A 19,642-nucleotide genomic window follows, 5' to 3' on the forward strand; every position below is an offset into this window, starting at 1 on the left:
GGGTGAGGCCTGGAGAGCTTCCATGGTGTGCACAAGTGGGATATTCCTTTGTGTTTCCATCTTTCCAGGGTGTGCACAAATGGGATATTCCTTTCTGTTTCCATGTTTCCTTTCTGTTCTTCCATGGTGTGCACAAATGGGATATTCCTCTATATTTCCATGTTTCCTTTCTGTGCTTCCATGGTGTGCACAAAGGGGATATTCCTCAGTGTTTCCATATTTCCAGGGTGTGCACAAATGGAATATTCCTTTCTGTTTCCATGTTTCCATCTTTCTGTGCTCCCAGGCTGTGCACAAATGGGATATTCTCTTCTGTTTCCATTTTTCCAGGTGTGCACAAATGGGATATTCCTTTCTGTATTTCCATGTTTCCTTTCTGTCTTCCAGGTGTGCACAAATGGGATATTCCTTTGTTCCATGTTTCCATTTTGTGCTCCATGGTGTGCACAAATGGGATATTCCTTTCTGTTTCCATATTTCCTTTCTGTCTTCCATGGCTGTGCACAAATGGGATATTCCTCAGTGTTTCCATTTCCAGGTGTGCACAAATGGGATATTCCTCTGTTTCTTCCATGGTGTGCACAAATGGGACATTCCTTTCTGTTTCCATATTTCCATGGTGTGCACAAGTGGGATATTCCTCTGTGTTTCCATATTTCCTTTCTGATCTTTCAGGCTGTGCACAAATGGGATATTCCTTTGTGTTTCCATCTCTCCTTTCTGTATTTCCATGGTGTGCACAAATGGGATATTCCTCTGTGTTTCCATATTTCCTTTCTGTGTTTCCATGGTGTGCACAAATGGGATATTCCTTTCTGTTTCCATGTTTCCTTTCTGTTCTTCCAGGGTGTGCACAAATGGGATATTCCTTTCTGTTTCCATATTTCCTTTCTGTATTTCCATGGTGTGCACAAATGGGATTTTCCTTTCATGTTTCCATCTTTCCATGGTGTGCACAAATGGGATGTTCCTTTCTGTTTCCATGTTTTCTTTCTGTTCTTCCAGGCTGTGCACAAATGGGATATTCCTTTCTGTACTTCCAGGGTGTGCACAAATGGGATATTCCTCTGTGTTTCCATCTTTCCATGGTGTGCACAAATGGGATATTCCTTTCTGTTTCCATATTTCCTTTCTGTATTTCCATGGTGTGCACAAAGGGGATATTCCTTTGTGTTTCCATTCCTTTCACTTTCGGTGTGCACAAATGGATATTCCTTTATGTTTCCATCTTTCCATGGTGTGCACAAATGGGATTTTCCTCTGTGTTTCCATATTTCCTTTCTGTGCTTCCATGGTGTGCACAAATGGAATATTCCTTTCTGTTTCCATGTTTCCATCTTTCTGTGCTCCCAGGCTGTGCACAAATGGGATATTCCTCTGTGTTTCCGTGTTTTCTTTCTTTTCTTCCAGGGTGTGCACAAATGGGATATTCCTTTGTGTTTCCATGTGTGCACAAATGGATTCCCATGTTTTTCTGTATTTCCATGGTGTGCACAAATGGAATATTCCTTTCTGTATTTCCATGGTGTGCACAAATGGGATTTTCCTCTGTGTTTCCATGTTTCCTTTCTGTTTCCATGGTGTGCACAAATGGGATGTTCCTTTCTTTTCCAGGAAAGTGCAGCTGACCAGGATGAGGATTTGGAGGTTGATGCAGGGACTCTTGAGCTTGGAACTCCTCCCACATCCCCCGTGTCTGATGGGGAGAAGGAAGCTGATGAGTGAGTGAAGCACTCACACCCCTCTCCTTTACCTCTGATAACTGTGGAATCATGGAATTGTCAAGATTGGAAAAGCCCTCCCAGATCATCCAGCCCAGCCACCCCCCAGCACTGCCAAGGCCACCCCTGAGCATGTCCCCAAGTGCCACATCCACAGGGATTTTAATCCCTGCAGCAATGGGGACTCCACCATGCCCTGGGCAGCTGGGCCAGGGCTGGACAGACTTTTTGGGGAAGGAATTTTCCCAATATCCACCCTGAACTCCCCTGGCCCAGCTTGGGGCTGTTTCCCTTGTCCTGTCCCCGTTCCCTGGCACCTCCTGTCCCCCTCAGGGCCTGTCCCACTGTTGTCCCCAATCCTTGTGGCACCCAGTGCAGGACCCAGCAGTTCCCAGTGCCCAGCTGTGGTCAGGCAGGAAGGTGCAGCCCATGGAGGAGGGAATGGAGGGAGCTGCCAGAGGAGCAGCAGAGGTTTGGGGAGGGAAGGGAGAAGCAGCCAGTGCTGAGCAGAGGAGGAGCCCTCAGTCCACAGACTAAACCCTGCTTGGTTCCTCCCTGGCACTTCCCCAAAGTCCTCCTGGAGGGAGCAGAGGAACCACCAAGGCTTTGGTGTCCACGTGACCCCTGGGCTCTGCTGGGCTGGTTTGGTTTCAGGAGATGTGGAAAACACTCTGAATGTGTTCCAAATCCCAAATCCCACTCTCCTGGTCACAGCATCCCTTAGGAAGAAACCCCCTGGCAGGGTCCTGGCACAGGGTCACAGAGCAGCTGTGGCTGCCCATGGATCCCTGGCAGGATTGATTCAATTTGGATCACCCTGGGACAGTGGGAGGTGTCCCTGCCATGGCAGGGCTGGATTTTAAGGTCCCTTCCAACTAAACCCATTCCATGATTCCATGATTCCATGGTGATTCTATTTCCATTCCCTGCAGTTGATGCTGGAGGGGTTTGTGGAGGGCCAGGCTTGGTTTAACTCTGGGCTTGGATCAAATCCCTGGGGATTCCTTTTGGGGAGGGTTAACCTTGTCCAGGTGTGCCCAACCTGGGCAGGTAGGACTGCTGTCCTTGGGATCCTTCTCAGGAGAGCTCCTCCAGCCTGGCCTGTGTCCCACAGTATCCAGGGCACTCTGAGGATGAGGGATTTGTGGGAACAAGGCTGATTTCATTCCTTGTCAGGGGATATTCCTCTGGAAACTTTGGTGGAAGCTACCTCAGATGAGTTTTGAGCTCAGCAAAGCCAAACCTGCAGCGTGTTTTGGTTCCAGATCCCTCTGGGGAAGCAATGAATGAATCTGGTTTGTCTTTCCCTCCCTGGCAGGAAGGAAAAAATTGGGAGCCCTTCTCCTGAGGCAGGGCAGGATGAAACCTCATCAACCAAAAGTCCCACCAAGGATCTGGAAGAGGAAGAGGAAGATGAAGAGAAAGAGAAAGAGAAAGAAAAAGAAAAAGAAGAAGAGGAAGAAGAAGAAGAAGAGGAAGAAGAAGAAGATCAGGAAGAGGAAGAGGAAGGAGATTACGAGGACAGTGATGAAGAGTGCTCAATCCAGTCTTCTGAGGATGACCAGGATGCTCAGAACCTCAAGTAGGTTTTCCCTGGGAGGGAGTAAATCCCCTTTTCCAGAGGGTGCTTTGCACTGGGTTGTGTTCCCTGAGTGCAGCTCCAAGGCCAAGGGGAGAGATTTGGGGATCTGCAGGAATACAGGACAGGAGAGGTGATGGGAGCCCCTCATGGTGGTGGTGGGGTCACCTCTGTGCTTCCAGCTCTGCCCAGGCCACTTGCTCTTGAATATTTAAAAACTTCAATTAATTTAATTTCTTTAATTTTATTTTATTTAAATTCGTTTAGTTCTTTAATCTCTGAAAACTGCAGCATCCCTTTGGTGAGTGGGAAAACTGCAAGGGAGACTTCATGTGCAGCCAGAAATCCTCACAGTCATGGAAATGGAGCTAAAGAATTCTGGAATTCCAGGCTGGCTTGGGTTGGAAGGGAATTTAGGGATCATCCAGTGCCACCCCTGCCATGGCAGGGACACCTCCCACTGTTCTAGGGTGATCCAACCTGGCCTTGGGCACTGCCAGGGATGCAGGGGCAGCCCCAGCTGCTCTGGGAATTCCATCCCAGCCAGGAATTCCCAATTCCCAATCTCCCACCCATCCCTGCCCTCTGGCACTGGGAGCCATTCCCTGTGTCCTGTCCCTCCATCCCTGTCCCCAGTCCCTCTCCAGCTCTCCTGGAGCCCCTCCAGGCTCTGCCAGGGGCTCTGAGCTCTCCCTGGAGCTTCTCCTCTCCAAACTCCTCTGTCAAACTTTAAAAATTCTCTACAAATTCATTTCTCACAGATGGGAATGAAGTGACATGAAATCTTGGAATGGTTTGGGTTGGAAGGAACCTCAAGGATCCTCCAGTGCCACCCCCAGCCATGGGCAGGGACACCTCCCACTGTCCCAGGCTGCTCCAAGCCCTGACCAGCCTGGACCTGGAAATCCAGGGGCAGCCCCAGCTGCTCTGGGGATTGTATTCCAGGGCCTCCCCACCCTCACAGGAACAATTCCCAATTCCCAATCTCCCACCCATCCCTGCCCTCTGGCACTGGGAGCCATTCCCTGTGTCCTGTCCCTCCATCCCTGTCCCCAGTCCCTCTCCAGCTCTCCTGGAGCCCCTCAGGCCCTGGAAGGTCACACTGAGCTCACCCCAAAGCTTCTCCTCTCCAGGGAGCATTCCCAGCTCTCCAGCCTGGCTCCAGCTCCCGGTGCTGGTGGCTCTGGGGTCTCACCTGCGGGCAGAGGGGCACAATCCCCATTTCCTGCTGCCCAGGCTGGCATCAGCCCAGGATGTGGATTCTGGCTCGCAGCAGGGCAGTGAAGCTGTTGCAGAATTCCCTCCTGGAGCTCCTCCATGCCCTCTGTGCCCTCCCCACGGGGTTGGTGTCCCTCTGGGGCTCCCAGGGCTGGCAGGAGAAGCTGCTGCAGCTGCAGGAGGCACATCCATGGCTCTCCCAGCAGCTGGCAGCTGCAGCTGTGGCACTCTGCCCAGGGGCTGTTGTTTACAGCCCTGTGCCAGCTCTCACAGCCCTGCAGGAGCTGGAAAATGCCCTTAAGAGGTCACTGAGGAGAGGCAGGAGCTGCAGTTTGGAATGTGGAGCCCTCTGGGCACCTGCCTTGGAACAAAATGAGCTTTAAGTCCCCTCCCACCCAAATAATTCCATGATTTTCTGTCTGTACCTCGTGCTCCCAAAGCCATCCTGCTCTCCAGGAGTGTCACCAGCACAGAGCAGCAGCTGTGCACTGTGACATTCTCACATTCTCCTGTTTTTGCTGGGGTGCCTCATGCTGGAACAGCACCAGGTGTCCACTGGGACACGCTGGCATCAAATTAATTTCACAGAAAAGTCAGGAATGGCACTTGGAATTCTGACCTGGGAAACAGGCAGGACTTGCAAGGCCTGGCAGCAGTGCTGAGGAGCTGGCCAGAGCTTGGAGCTGTGGCTTTGGCTCCAGAGGGGGCTGATCCTGCCGGGAATGCAGCACAGGCAGAGCACAGGCGTTTGTTTAACAATAGAGAGGAACAATATCCATTATTTTGGTGAAAATTCAACCCATGAAAGGCTGGCTTTCCAGGGAATACTCACTTCTGAGGCATCTCCTGGGGAATATGGTGTCTGTGGGTGTTGGGGTTGGCATGGGGGCAGTGCCAGGGACCCCAAAGGAACCCACAGAAATCCCAAGGACTGGGGATTTCAAATCCTGAGAGGAGTTCTGGGCCCCTCACCACACTGAGGGGCTGGAGCATGTCCAGGGAATGGAGCTGGAGCCCCAGGAGAGGCTGAGGGAGCTGGGAAGGGGATGGAGAATTCCTGAGGAGCTGGGCAGGGGCTGCAGAATCCCTGAGGGAGCTGGGCAGGGGCTCACCTGGAGCAAAGGGGGATCAGGGGCCCTTGTGGCTCTGCACAGCTCCTGCCAGGAGGGCACAGCCGGGGGGATTTGGGATCTTATCCCAGGGAGCAGGGACAGGAGCAGAGGGAACGGCCTCAGGCTGGGCCAGGGGAGGTTTGGGTTGGAAATTGGGAAAATTCTTTCCTGGAAAGGCTCTCCAGATGTGACACATCTGCCCAAGGCATGGTGGCTCCCCGTCTCTGGAGGGATGTGACATCCATATGGATGTGACACTGGGGACATGGCTCAGGGGTGGCCTTGGCAGTGCTGGGGGAGGCTTGGACTCAGTCTTGGAGAGCTTTTCCAACCTGAAGCATTCACTGCACGCTGCAGGGCAGCACAGAGCGAGCTCCTGTGTCTGTGTCTGCTTTCAGGCCCCTTCTGTCCAAGCAACAGGCCTTTGAGGTGTTCAAGAAGGAGGCTGGACAGGAGATCCACAGGATCTTCAGGGACAACAAGAGAATCCTCATTGCCAAGAAGAAGGCAAGCCATTCTGTGGCCCAGAGGCTCAACAGCCTCAAGGAGGAGGTGGAGACAACCAAGGAGGCTCTGGAGGCTCAGAAGAAGAAGCGGAGGCAGGAGGGTGAGGAGGGGGCTCAGGACAGGGGATGGAGCTCTCATGATCTGATCCAGATCTCATCCTTGATTTGATTTGATTTGATTTAATTTAATTTAATTTAATTTAATTTAATAGAGGTGGGGTTAAGGAATTGCCCTGGGATAGGGCTTTGCCTCTGGATTCACAGAATCACAGAATCACAGAAATTCTAGGTTGGAAGAGACCTTTAAGGTCATCGAGTCCAACCCATGTTCTAACACCTCAACTAGATCATGGCACCAAGAGCCACATCCAATCTTTTTTTAAACTCTTCGAGGGATGGTGACTCTACCACCTCCCTGGGTAGATGATTCCAGTATTTGACCACTCTTTCTGTAAAATACTTCCTCCTTAATTCCAGCCTGTATCTGCCTTGGCGCAGCTTGAGACTGTGTCCTCTTGTTCTGTCTGTTGCTGCCTGGAGAAAGAGACCGACCCCCAGCTCACCACAGCCACCCTTCAGGAAGTTAATAGAAATTCCCAATATTTCCTCTGTCCCTATGTGATTTCCAGCTTCCAGAGCAGTTTTGGGTGGTCGCAGAATTCAGAATGGGTTGGGTTGGAAGGGATGTTAAGGATCATCCCACTCCACCCCTGCCATGGACAGGGACACCTTCCACTGTCCCAGGTTGCTCCAAACCAAATCCAACCTTGGACACTGCCAGGGATCCAGGAGCAGCCACAGCTTCCCTGGACAACCTGTGCCTCCCAACCCTCCCAGCCAGGAATTCCTTCCCAATTTCCCATCTAAGCATTCCCAGGGATTTTTTTCCCCTAGGAGCCAAGTCAGACCCTCCATTAGATCATCTGCAGAGCCCTGTCCCTGCTCTCCACCCTCAGCAGAGCCTTCCCTTCCTTTTCTCCCCCTCCAGGAGAATACACGGATGAGAAAGGCCAGGTGATCATCGATGAGAACGAGTTCTCCCTCATTGTGAAGCTGAAGGAGCTGAAGGAGGAGCACAGGGCTGGCTTTTCTGAGCTGAAGGACCTGAAGGCAGAGATCCAGTACTGCCAGCAGCTCGTGGATAAGTGCAGGAAAAGGCTCATCTCAGGTACAGAGCACCAGGGCTCAGCTGGGATAAATCCAGACTGGAGCACTCCCAAACATCGTGGGATCCCACAATGGTTTGGGTTGGAAGGGACCTTAAAGTTCATCCAGTTCCAATCCCCTCCCACTATCCCAGGGTGTTCCAATGTCCAGCCTGGCCCTGGACACTTCAGGGGACACAGAGCTGCTCTGGCACTCTGTGCCAGGACATCCCTACTCTCCCAGCCAGGAATTCCCAATTCCCAATCTCCCATCCATCCCTGCCCTCTGGCACTGGGAGCCATTCCCTGGGTCCTGTCCCTCCATCCCTTGTCAAATGACCATTCTCTGTTGTCCTTTGTCCTGTTGCCTTCCAGACTGGATTTTATCCAGAATCAGGTGGAGTTTTCTGACCTCACCTTGCATTTCTGCAGATCCTCTCTCCCAGATAATGCTCCTCTGCTCCTTGGTCTACATGGGGGAAAAGCTTCCCACAAGGAATCTTACACTGCTGACCCCAATCTCATCCTTGATTTGATTTAATAGAGGTGGTGGTTAAGGAATTGCCCTGGGATAGGGCTTTGCCTCTGGATTCCCAATATTTCCTCTGTCCCTCTGTGATTTCCAGCTTCCAGAGCTGCAGCTCTGTCAGGAAAAGGAGCTTGGCCACAGCTCTGCCTGGGAAATCCCTACAAATTCCTGCTGGGCTCCACCTTGAAATCTGTGGGTTCTAATTGCTTTATCCCTCTCTGAGGGAAGCCAGTCCCTGTAGGAATTCTAGAGCCCCAAACATTTGGATGCAGCATTTCCAGGGGACAGCTTGGATCCATCAGAGCATCCCACGCAGGAAGAAATGGAATAATCATTCCAGGGATAATAATTCCCATCATTCCAGGGATAATCATTCCCATAATATTTCAGGGATGAGCAGGACCCAATCACGGCTGTGCCACTGCTTCCTCTTGGATCTGGCTTTGGCATTTTTGGGTGCTCCAGATGTTTGCTGTTTGTTCAAACGTGCAGGACTCACCCAGATGAGGAGTGGAGTGCCCTGGGAAATGCCCAGGATTAATAAGGACACAATTCCCACCTGCTGTGTGTTCTCACTGCCTATTATGGGATGGCAAATGGCTGTGTGGGATTGAAATGCGAGCCCCAGGCGTGCTGCCCATTCCAAAGGGATTCTGGGGACAGCCAAAGCCTCCTTAAATTCACTTCTCCAATGGTTTAAACTCCAAATCCTGGAGTTCTGAGCTCCTGTCTGAGGGTTTAGGAGCACTGAGATGCTGCCAGCAATCCATGCTGGGTTTTGGGTGATGAATTACAGCCATGAATTGGCCCTCTTGGCTTTGCAGAGTTTGAGATCTGGTACAACGAGAACTATCGACTCCCTAAGGATGTGAAGAAAGCTCTGGAGCCTGGTGGGAACATCAGACCTGGGATGATTCCCATCAACAGAGTCATGTCCCTGGTGAGTTATCCCAGAGTTCTGCTGGTTCTCCTCAGGAGCCACGAGTGGGGTGTGAGGGAATGAGGGAGCCTGTGGAAGGGGAGGAGGCGAAAAAGGAGGAGTAGGAATGAGGCACAAAGGGGATATCTGCAGCCACATCCTGCTCTCACATTCCCTTCGCTGTTCAGGCTAAATCAGGACAGTGACTGAGGCACCTGGGCATCTGTGGGACACCAGGAGCTGGGCAAAGTGCCTGGGGGTGCAGGGTTTGGATTCCCAGCCCGTGGGATCCCAGCTGTGCAGCCAAACCAGTCCTGTGGTGGGAGCCATGTGGGGACCTGGCTCTTTTCTCATCCTGAAAAGCACATTTCTGTTCAACTGCCCATTCCCCAGAAATCCTGCATCTAAAACAGTGTGACCAGAAGGGGGAATTGTGCACCTCTGAGGTGAGACCCCACCTGCAGAGCTGCCCCAGCCCCAGGGCCAACAGCACAAGGCCCTGGAGCTGCTGGAGAGACCCAGAGGAGGCCCTGGAGCTGCTGCAGGGCTGGAGCCAGGCTGGGAGAGCTGGGAATGCTCCTTTTTCCTGTGGGAAAATCCCAACCCTTGCAGGTTTTTGCCCAAAGCTGCTCCTCCAAGGTGTGGAAAGGGAACCTCTCACTTGCAGGGTTTTCCTGGCTGAGTGGGTGCTTGGTGCCACAAAAGGGATGGTTGTCCCAGGTGTGTGTTTTGCACATGGAACGGGGAATGCTTTTCCCTGGCAGGATGAAGATGAGCAGGACAAGTTTGAGCAGGTGCAGGAGAAGGTGCTGCCAGACTGCCCGGGCTCCGTGTCCTTCTACAGGGCCAGGATGAGGACAGATCAAAAGGTAACCCCAGGGAGAGTTCCAGGATGGATTGGCATGGAAGGGACCTTCAGGATCATCCAGTCCCAGCCCCTGCCATGGGCAGAGACACCTCCCACTATCCCAGGGTGCTCCAGGCCCTGTCCAACCTGGGCAGAACAAATTCAGCCAGAGAGAGCTGGGAATGTTCACCTGGAGAAGGCTCCAGAGACACCTCAGAGCCCTTCCAGGCCCTGAGGAGCTGGAGAGGGACAAGGGATGGAGGGACAGCACACAGGGAATGGCTCCCAGTGCCAGAGGGCAGGGATGGATGGGAGATTGGGAATTGGGAATTCCTGGCTGGGATGGAATTCCCAGAGCAGCTGTGGCTGCCCTGGATCCCTGGCAGTGCCCAAGGCCAGGCTGGATTTGGTTTGGAGCAGCCTGGGACAATGGAAGTTGTCTCTGTCCATGGATTGGACTGGACTGAAATAAATCTTAAGGTCCTTTCCAACTGAAATAATTCTTGGATTCCATGAAAACATCTCAGACATCCTTTCAGTGCTCTGGAGAATTTCCTAGGGATTCCTGTCTCCTCCTTGGGATCTGCTCTCAGCAGAGCAATGCTGTGTGATGGGGATCTCCCAGCTCTTTCCAGCACCCCCTGGAAAGTCTGAGATGGCATTTGGTTTTATTTTTGAGAAAAATAAGTTTTTACAGGTGAGAAGTGTGCTGTGAGAGCCGAGCTGAGCTCAGTGACCCCTTTGTGTTCCCTGTTCCCAGCAAACCTTCAGCAGCTCCCTGGATTCCCTCCAGAGCATGCACAGGAAACCCGGACTGCTCCCGGCTGCTGACAAGAAGAAAGCCCTGACCTTCCTGTCCATCTCATAGCCTGCATCCCAGCATTCCCCAAGGAATGGCACCTCAGCAAGGGCCCCCTGCTCGCGTCCACCATCGATTTATAAAAATAAACAGCAGGAGAAGCGACCCACACAACCTTTGGGCAGGAGGGAGTTACTGGGGATCGATGGCGCTGTTTGGACAGGACAGGAGCCAGGCAGCTCCAGTGGTGTTCCTGAGCCTCTGGAAAAGGCAGGATCACAGCACAGAGGCTGCTGGGGGTAACCCAGGTTGCTCCTGATTCCCTCTGTCCTGGAGCTGCACTCTCCTGGGCTTGCTCCCATTGCAGCAACAAGTCATGGCTTGGCCTGTTGGAGAAGGGAATGGAACAAAGATTCATTTCTGGGGAATCACGGAATGGTTTTGGTTGGAAAAGCCCTCCAAGATCAAGTCCAACCATTCCTCAGCACTGCCAATGCCACCCCTGACCATGTCCCCAAGGGCCACATCCACAGGGCTTTTCAATCCCTGCAGGGATGGGCACCCCACCCCTGCCCTGGGCAGCTCTGCAGAGTTTGAGATCTCTCTCTCTCGGAGAGCCCTTTCCAGGAGGAACATTCCCAATATCCCACCTGAACCTGCCCTTGAGGCCCTTCCCTCTGGTGCTGCTCCCTGGGAGCACAGCCCGACCCCTCCTGGCTCCAACCTCCCTCCTTGCAGGGAACTGCAGGAGCCAGAAGGTGCCCCCTGAGCCTCCTCTTGTCCAGGATGAGCCCCTGCAGCTCCCTCAGAAGGGTTTGGGATCTGGCAGGAGAATGCTGAACGCCCCAAAGTCAGCACCCCCAGCTGTCAGGAACATCCTGCTGCCAAAAGCAGCAGCAGCCACGGATGGTGGGAGCATCCTGAATTCAGGCACCCCAGATTCTCCCCAGGCCGCCCCCAGTTCCATGGAGAACTGGGAAAGGGAATGGATCCATGGGCTCAGTTTGTCTGAATTTGTTGGATCCCAGAAATCACCTTTTCCTTGTCATGATCCAATTCCAGAGGTTCCAAAAGCTGCTGGGAATTCAGGCCAGGCTGGATTTCCCAGGAAAACGCTTGCACAAGATTGGAACTAAACCTTCCTCTGTCCTTCCCTATATCCACCCCTCCTCTGCTTCCCACCTCGTCCCTGTGGGTCCCTCCTGCCCACACCATGCTCCCAAATCTGGGAAAATCCCTGAAATCTCAATATTGGAATGTGTAAATGTGGTTTGGAGGATTCCATGTGAACAGGCATCCCAGAAGCAGCTGGCTCTCCTGAAGTGCTCCAGCACCATTCCAGGGAGGAGCTCTCCCAGGGACCGGGAAGATGGGAAATGACCTGTGAAAGGAAAAAAATGGAGTTTTAGTGATTTTTAGGGCAAATGGGGCCTGGAAGAGCCCCAGGGATCTGGTGCCAAGGGTGCTGATGTCCAGGTGTGATCTCAGGGTGTGATCCTGGGGGTGCTGCTGATCCTGGGGGTGATCCCAGTGTGATGCTGAGAGATCCTGGGAAGTTCCTGCCTGTCCATGAGTGATCCAGGTGCAGCCCTGCTGATCCAGGCAGTCCTGCAGCTCACCCAGGTGTGGCCCTGTCACTCTCCCATCTGCTCCTGGTGAGATCCTGAGGATCCCAGGGGTGATCCCAAGGAGATCCTGCAGCTAATCCTGGTGTGGGCCCAGGGGAATCCCGCTGAGATCCCAGGAATAGCGTGGCCGAACCTGGTATGGCCCTGGTGATCCCAAGGGTCAGCCTGGTATGGTCCTGGTGATCCCATGGAGATTTAGTGATCCCATGGCTGATCCTGGTGATCCTGGGAGTGACCCAGGCGTGATCCTGAGGAGATCCTGGAGGTGCAGTTCTGACCTGGAGGAGATCCTGGAGGTGCAGGGCTGACCTGGAGAGGTGCAGGGCTGACCTGGAGGAGATCCTGGAGGTGCAGCTCTGACCAGGAGGAGATCCTGGAGGTGCAGGGCTGACCAGGAGGAGATCCTGGAGGTGCAGGGCTGACCTGAAGGAGATCCTGGAGGTGCAGCTCTGACCAGGAGGAGATCCTGGAGGTGCAGGGCTGACCTGGAGGAGATCCTGGAGGTGCAGGGCTGACCTGGAGGAGATCCTGGAGGTGCAGCTCTGACCAGGAGGAGATCCTCATGGTGCAGGGCTGACCTGGAGAGGTGCAGGGCTGACCTGGAGCAGATGCCGGCAGTCCCGCGGCTGATCCCGGTGTGCCCCGCTGACCCTTCCTGGATCCCGGTGGGATCCCAGTGACACCCAGGCCGATTCTGGCGTGCCTCCGACCATCCCTGCCATGATCCCAACACGGTCCCAAGAACGTCCCGGCGGTGCTGCGGCCGATCCCGGTGGGATCCCGGTGGCACCGCGGCCGATGCCGGTGCCGGTGCCCGCCGTGGCCTCGGCGGTCTCGGGGGCGATCCCGCTGTGTGCCGAGCAGACTCCCCCTGTGCCGCGGCTGCTCGCGGCCCCATGCCGGGCCCGATGCCGGCGTGTCCCGGGGCTCGGCGGCCGCTCCCGGAGGGCTCCGGGCGCTGCGCGGTGCCGCGGGAGGAGGAGCCGGCGGCCGGGGCGGATCGCGGCGGGGCCGGGCTGGGCGCGGGTGGCGGGGGGGCCCCGCCGGACCATGTGAGGAGCCCCGACGGGGCGAGCGGGGCCTCCCCGGCCAGGGGGCACTTGCGGAGCCCCGCGCCCGCCCACCCACCATGGGGGATTTCTACGACCCGGAGCACCCCACGCCGGAGTAAGCGCGGGCCCTCCGCGGCCTCGGGCCCGCCGGCACCGCGCGACCGCCGGCAGCCGGGCCGCTGCCCCTTCCCCTTCTTCCCGTTCCCCTTCCCATTGCCGTTCTTTTGCCCCTGCCCTTTCCCCGTCCCGCCGCCCTTCCCCTTTCCGCCGTCCTCCCGCCGGTCCGGGGTAGGCCGCGCATCCCCGGCCTTGCGTGATGGCCGCGGCCGGGGCGGGCGCGGGGAGGGCGGGCAGGGAGCGCGGGGAGGGCGGAGAGCGGGCGGCGGGAGCGGCGGCAGCGGCCGCGCCGGGGGTGGCGGGTGGGCTCGGGGGCCGTGTCCCCCTTGTCCCTGGCCGTGTCCCTTTCCCCGTCCCGTCCCTGCCCGGGGTGCGCGGGGGGAGCCGGGCGGAGCGTGCGGACGTGTCCCGGCCTCCCCGCGGGGCCATTTTTCTGTACCTTCTTTATTATTATTATTGTTATTAATGCTGTTTTTCCTAGTTACCGAGCCTCCTCTTGCTTTTAACCCTGGAATTCTCTCCCCCCGGGCGGCCCTTGCCCTGACCCCATTTTCTGCCAGGAGGAAGGAGCCAGGGAAGGGGGAGCAGCCTAATGGCCGGGAACTCTGGTTCTCCTTTGGATGGGGAATTTCACCAACCCACCCCCCTGGTCCCGCCAGGGCCTCCGGCTTTATCGCCTCTCCCGAGAAGTCACTCCGTCCCTGCTGGGCTTCTCCCCCCACACCCGTTTCCCGCTGGTTCTCAACGCTATTTTTACATTTTTAGACTTCCTTGGCGAAGGATTCAGGGGCTCCATAAACTTTGCCAGCTCTGGGGTGGAAGGAGGAGACATCTGGCACGGAGCACCCCCCAAGCGACGGCCGGATTGGAGGCACAGCTAAACATGGTGGTTTTTTTGAGCAGGGACAACAGAGCAAACCTTTTTTTGAGTGAGTTCTGCCTGTGCCCACCTGGAGCAGCTGAGGAGCAGCTTCCCCTTGTTGCAGCTGAAATGGTGCTGGTGGCTGAGCCTTCTGAAATTAGTGAGGAATGGAGGATTTCCTTTGGAGCCCAGGTTGTGTTCTGCCAGATGTGGCTCCCAGGATGGGAGTAAATCCTGGTTTCCTTCAGTTTAACCCTGCTGGCACGATCCCTTCCAGGGAGACCCTCTGGCTCCAGAGGACTCTTGTTCATCCCAAAACTTTTAGGCTAATTCAGGTGTTTTACCTTTGTTGTTTGGAGCCTGTGGAGGGGCCCTTGTGCCCGGGATTGATCTGGCACTTGGAATTTGGTGTCCAAAAGTGTCCAGGTTGTCTCATGTCGCTGTTTGTTATCTGAAAACATCCAGTGGCACCAACCTGGGCTGTTGAAAGGAGCTGGAGCGGCTCCTGTAATGACTTTTTAATGGAATTATGGATTAATTGGCCTGATGTTGGGGTTTCCTTGGGGTGAGTGTTGTGTGTTGGGACTCAGGAAGTTTTTGGGAGCTGTCCTGGTGTTTTTAGGGTTGTTGTTTCTCCATCCCCACCTCGAATCCCGGCGTTCCGTCCGCGTCCCAGTCGTGTTCGTTAGCGGCGTGCCTTCATTTGGATGTGCTTTCCCAGCACAGGGCTTTTACCTGGAGAAAAGGATGGTTTGGGATAATTGGCTGGAGGTTCTTAGGAACATCTGAGGATCTGTTGGGGTTTGGGATGAGGAATTCAAGCAGAGCTGTGCTGGCTGTGGGGCGTTTGTGGCTTCGTACCCGCCGTGGGGTGGGATGGACGTGCAGGGTTGGGATTTTGGGATGAGTTGCTTTTGTAGGTAGGGGTGGGATGAGGAGAGATGTGCAGGGTTGGGTTTTTGGGATGAGTTGCTTTTGTGGGTCAGGGTGGGATGTGCAGGGTTGGGTTTTTGGGATGAGTTGCTTTTGTGTGTCAGGGTGGGATGGGGAGGGACGTGCAGGGTTGGGTTTTTGGGATGAGTTGCTTTTGTGGGATGAGGAGGGATGTGCAGGGTTGGGTTTTTGGGATGAGTTGCTTTTGTGGGATGAGGAGGGATGTGCAGGGTTGGGTTTTTGGGATGAGTTGCTTTTGTAGGTAGGGGTGGGATGAGGAGGGATGTGCAGGGTTGGGTTTTTGGGATGAGTTGCTTTTGTGGGTCAGGGTGGGATGAGGAGGGATGTGCAGGGTTGGGTTTTTGGGATGAGTTGCTTTTGTGGGTCGGGGTGGGATGGGGAGGGATGTGCAGGGTTGGGTTTTTGGGATGAGTTGCTTTTGTGGGATGAGGAGGGATGTGCAGGGTTGGGTTTTTGGGATGAGTTGCTTTTGTAGCTCGGAACGTTGGGATTGTGCTGCTCGGAGAGGTTTGATCAGAGCCCTGTGAGTCCTCAGGCTCAGCCTTGCTGTTCCTGGGAATTATTCCCTGGATGGTTTGGGTGGGAAGGGGCCCTGAGGATCATCCAATTCCACCCCTGCTGTGGCAGGGACAGCTTCACTGGCCCAGGGTGCTCCCAGCCTGGCCTTGGACACGTCCAGGGATGCTGCTGGGCTGGAGAAGGTGGATGCTGAGCTGGGAGCTGCAGGATGGCTTTGGCTGGAATTTCCCTGTGGAAAGGAACTCTGGCTCACTTTTACCTCGTGGCTCGCTCTCCATGTCCAGAGCTGGCGTTCCTGGAGCCTCAGTGTGCAGCAGAACCACATCTCCTGGACTCTTTGGATGCTTCAGTTTGGAACAGCCCAATTCCCAGAGCTCGGAGCTGCAGCCACATCCCACACATGGAGCTGCCCCATGGAGCTGCCCGTGCCAGCGTGGACCTGCTGAGAACCCCAGCCTGGTTTGGCTTGGAAGGGACCTCAAAGTTCATCCAGTGCCACCCCTGCCATGGGCAAGGACACCTCCCACTGTCCCAGGCTGCTCCAAACCCTGTCCAGCTTTTCCTTGGGCACTGCCAGGGATCAGGGGCAGCCATGGATTCTCTGGACAATGTGTTCCTGATGGACATGGATGGGTGCAGCAGCCACTTCAGCCCTTGCTGCTGCTGTTTCCTGGAAGAAGATTCCAAGATCCTCCCCATCCTGAGGGTGCAGGAACCCCTTGGAGCAGTGACACCTCCGTGACAGCACTGTCAGAGGAATCCAGAGTGTCAGGGATGCCGAGGATTTCTGTTCCTTCTGTCATCATGGAAACTCCATTTATCCTCCATTTATCCATCTGCTTCTGGAGGCCTCCCCAGCAGGAACTCAGCTCCCTTTTGGGGCAAGAAGCTTTTCCAGCCATCCTGGTGATCCTGCTGGGTGGTTTGGAGGGTTGGGATTTAGGATCAGGGTATGGAATATCCCATTGGTTTTGTTAACGTGACCCCATGTGGACCCCTGGTCTGGAACTCCAGGTTTTTGGTTCCCAAGGATTTGGTTTTGATCCTCATTGGAGCTGTAGAATCTCCCAGGCTGTTCACTTTGGGATGGTGTTTTCTGGGAATCTGGATTCTGTTTTCTGCCTTTCCCCCTAAGGAAAACCATCCCTGAGGTTGTTTCCCTCAGCACCAGCTCCTGGTAAATCTGTGGAAAGCTGTGGTTGAACACCCACATTTGGATCCTGGGTTCCAATCCAATGGGAGAAGCTGAGGGGAGGGAAAAGCTGAATTTTCCACCTGCATTTCCCTTGGAATGCTCCTCCCCTTCATTGAGGAGATTAATGATGGTCCCAGGGGCTGTGGGATGGGGAGAGGAAAGGGAGAAACTTGACTCTCATTTCCTGAGCGTACCCATGGATTTTCCAGCCTTAATGTGTCTGGAAAGTTGGGTTATTTAAGGAAAATTCACTTTATGTGTTTGGCTTTGGGAGCCTGAATGGGGAATTTGGGATTCTGACCTGGGACATTTCCAGGAATGGGGCAGCTGGAGCTTCCTGGGGCAGCCTGTTCCCAGATCTGGGAATTTTAAATAGGATTTGTTTGGGTATTTAGAAGGGAAGAGAGGATTTATCCACACCTGTTTTTAATGGGAATTTTTCCTTCCAGAATTTTAGAACTCCTCCAGGAAAAGTCTTGAGGACACCCAAGTGTGGCTCTGGTTGATGGAGTGTTGGTAGAACAGAATATTTTCTTTCTCCTTGATTTTTTTCCCCATTTTTTGGAGGTAAAACTTCCCTAAAAATTCTCCCTCCCTGCAGCCTCACCTCTCCTGTGAGCTTCAGCTTTTTGGGATCCACCCCAGGGGCTGCAATCCCTGGGAATGATGTGGAGCTGGACCTAAAATTCAGGAGAATGTGAGCCAGGAGTCAAAACTGGATCCCAAAATATTGATGTGAGGAAGAGGCTGGATCAGGAAGGAGCTGGAGCTCCCTGTGGAGTTTCCTTTCCAGTGGATTCCCTCTGGATTGCTCCCAGATTTTGCAGCTTCCCCAGCACCTTTGTCATTCAGTTTTTCCCCTTCCTGTTTGAAATGCACCAATGGAAGTTTTCCAGCTGGAAATCCAAAGTGTGTCATTCCCAGGTAGCAGGAAATAATTACAATTCCCAGCTTTTTGCAGCTGGAAATCCACCAGGGAAAATCTCCAGAGCCTGGTGCTCGGTGTTTTCCTGCACAACCCATTCCCAGTTTGGAATTTTATGGGAAATTTCTGGTGTAAAGGAGCATGAAAGGGATTTATTCTCTCCTGTGGAACTCAGAGCAATTCCCAAGATGTCCCTGCTCCTGCTGGGCAAAATCCCAGGACATTAAATTTCAGCTATAATTAGGTAAGAACTAAATCCTCTGAGAATTTCTATTTATTTTTATTTACTTCTATTTATTTCTATCAAAGGAGTGACTCTGAGCTCAGCCAGGGCCTTGCAATGTTCTGTTTGATATTTTTTTACCTTCCTGTTAAATTTGGGATGAGTTTGGGCTCAGGATGGGATATTTGGGCCTTTGATGTGGTGAATTTTGGGAATATCCTGTTAAATTTGGGATGAGTTTGGGATATTTGGGCCTTTGATGTGGTGAATTTTGGGAATATCCTGTTAAATTTGGGATGAGTTTGGGCTCAGAACGGGATATTTGGGCCTTTGATGTGGTGAATTTTGGGAATATCCTGTTAAATTTGGGCTCAGAACGGGATATTTGGACTTTTGACCTGGTGAATTTTGGGATTATCCTGTTAAATTTGGGTTCAGAATGGGATATTTGGGGTTTTGATGTGGTGAATTTTGGGAATATCCTGTTAAATTTGGGTTCAGGATGGGATATTTGGGCCTTTGATGTGGAGAATTTTGGGATTATCCTGTTAAATTTGGGTTCAGGATGGGATATTTGGGGTTTTGACCTGGTGAATTTTGGGAATATCTTGTTAAATTTGGGCTCAGAACGGGATATTTGGGCCTTTGATGTGGTGAATTTTGGGAATATCCTGTTAAATTTGGGATGAATTTGGGCTCAGAACGGGATATTTGGACTTTTGACCTGGTGAATTTTGGGATTATCCTGTTAAATTTGGGTTCAGAATGGGATATTTGGGCCTTTGACCTGGTGAATTTTGGGAATATCCTGTTAAATTTGGGATGAATTTGGGTTCAGGATGGGATATTTGGGGTTTTGACCTGGTGAATTTTGGGAATATCCTGTTAAATTTGGGTTCAGGATGGGATATTTGGGCCTTTGATGTGGAGAATTTTGGGATTATCCTGTTAAATTTGGGTTCAGGATGGGATATTTGGGCCTTTGATGGGGTGAATTTTGGGAATATCCTGTTAAATTTGGGATGAGTTTGGGTTCAGGATGGGATATTTGGGGTTTTGATGTGGAGAATTTTGGGAATATCCTGTTAAATTTGGGCTCAGAACAGGAAATTTGTGCCTTTGATGTGGAGAATTTTGGGAATATCCTGTTAAATTTGGGATGAGTTTGGACTCAGGACGGGATATTTGGGCCTTTGATGTGGAGAATTTTGGGAATATCCTGTTAAATTTCGGTTCAGAACGGGATATTTGGGCCTTTGACCTGGTGAATTTTGGGAATATCCTGTTAAATTTGGGCTCAGGATGGGATATTTGGGGTTTTGACCTGGTGAATTTTGGGAATATCCTGTTAAATTTGGGATATTTGGGCTCAGATGGGATATTTGGGCCTTTGATGTGGTAAATTTTGAGATTATCCTGTTAAATTTGGGCCTTTGATGTGGTGAATTTTGGGAATATCCTGTTAAATTTGGGCTCAGAACGGGATATTTGGGGTTTTGATGTGGTGAATTTTGGGAATATCCTGTTAAATTTGGGATGAGTTTGGGCTCAGGATGGGATATTTGGGCCTTTGATGTGGTGAATTTTGGGAATATCCTGTTAAATTTGGGATGAGTTTGGGCTCAGGATGGGATATTTGGGCCTTTGATGTGGTGAATTTTGGGAATATCCTGTTAAATTTGGGCTCAGGATGGGATATTTGGGGTTTTGAGCTGGTGAATTTTGGGAATATCCTGTTAAATTTGGGATGAATTTGGGCTCAGGATGGGATATTTGGGGTTTTGACCTGGTG

The 19,642-nt window shown here is 52.9% G+C and overlaps 2 protein-coding genes and 1 long non-coding RNA gene across 3 annotated transcripts in view; 2 read left to right on the plus strand and 1 right to left on the minus strand.

Annotated features, from left to right (window-relative positions):
* KIF9 (kinesin family member 9) overlaps positions 1-10,473 on the plus strand; it is a 26,051-nt gene extending 15,578 nt beyond the window's left edge. The window contains exons 17-23 of the mRNA XM_064703748.1: positions 1,615-1,721; positions 3,040-3,303; positions 6,029-6,237; positions 7,125-7,304; positions 8,635-8,750; positions 9,494-9,598; positions 10,337-10,473. Coding sequence (XP_064559818.1) covers positions 1,615-1,721; positions 3,040-3,303; positions 6,029-6,237; positions 7,125-7,304; positions 8,635-8,750; positions 9,494-9,598; positions 10,337-10,444 — 1,089 coding nt within the window. The 3' untranslated portion in view covers positions 10,445-10,473. The remainder of the gene's footprint in view (positions 1-1,614; positions 1,722-3,039; positions 3,304-6,028; positions 6,238-7,124; positions 7,305-8,634; positions 8,751-9,493; positions 9,599-10,336) is intronic.
* On the minus strand, positions 10,225-12,802 carry LOC135443511 (uncharacterized). The gene is made up of 2 exons (XR_010439051.1): positions 12,137-12,802; positions 10,225-11,756 (listed from the first exon to the last, which is right to left on the minus strand). It is a non-coding gene; the product is annotated as an uncharacterized LOC135443511 (long non-coding RNA).
* Positions 12,803-13,062: 260 nt separating this feature from the next.
* The window catches only part of SETD2 (SET domain containing 2, histone lysine methyltransferase), a 76,068-nt gene continuing 69,488 nt past the window's right edge, over positions 13,063-19,642 (plus strand). The window contains exon 1 of the mRNA XM_064703749.1: positions 13,063-13,170. Within this exon, the coding sequence (XP_064559819.1) occupies positions 13,133-13,170 (38 nt within the window). The 5' untranslated portion in view covers positions 13,063-13,132. The remainder of the gene's footprint in view (positions 13,171-19,642) is intronic.

This window comes from Zonotrichia leucophrys, chromosome 2, assembly GCF_028769735.1.
Source record: "Zonotrichia leucophrys gambelii isolate GWCS_2022_RI chromosome 2, RI_Zleu_2.0, whole genome shotgun sequence".
NCBI lineage: Eukaryota > Metazoa > Chordata > Aves > Passeriformes > Passerellidae > Zonotrichia > Zonotrichia leucophrys.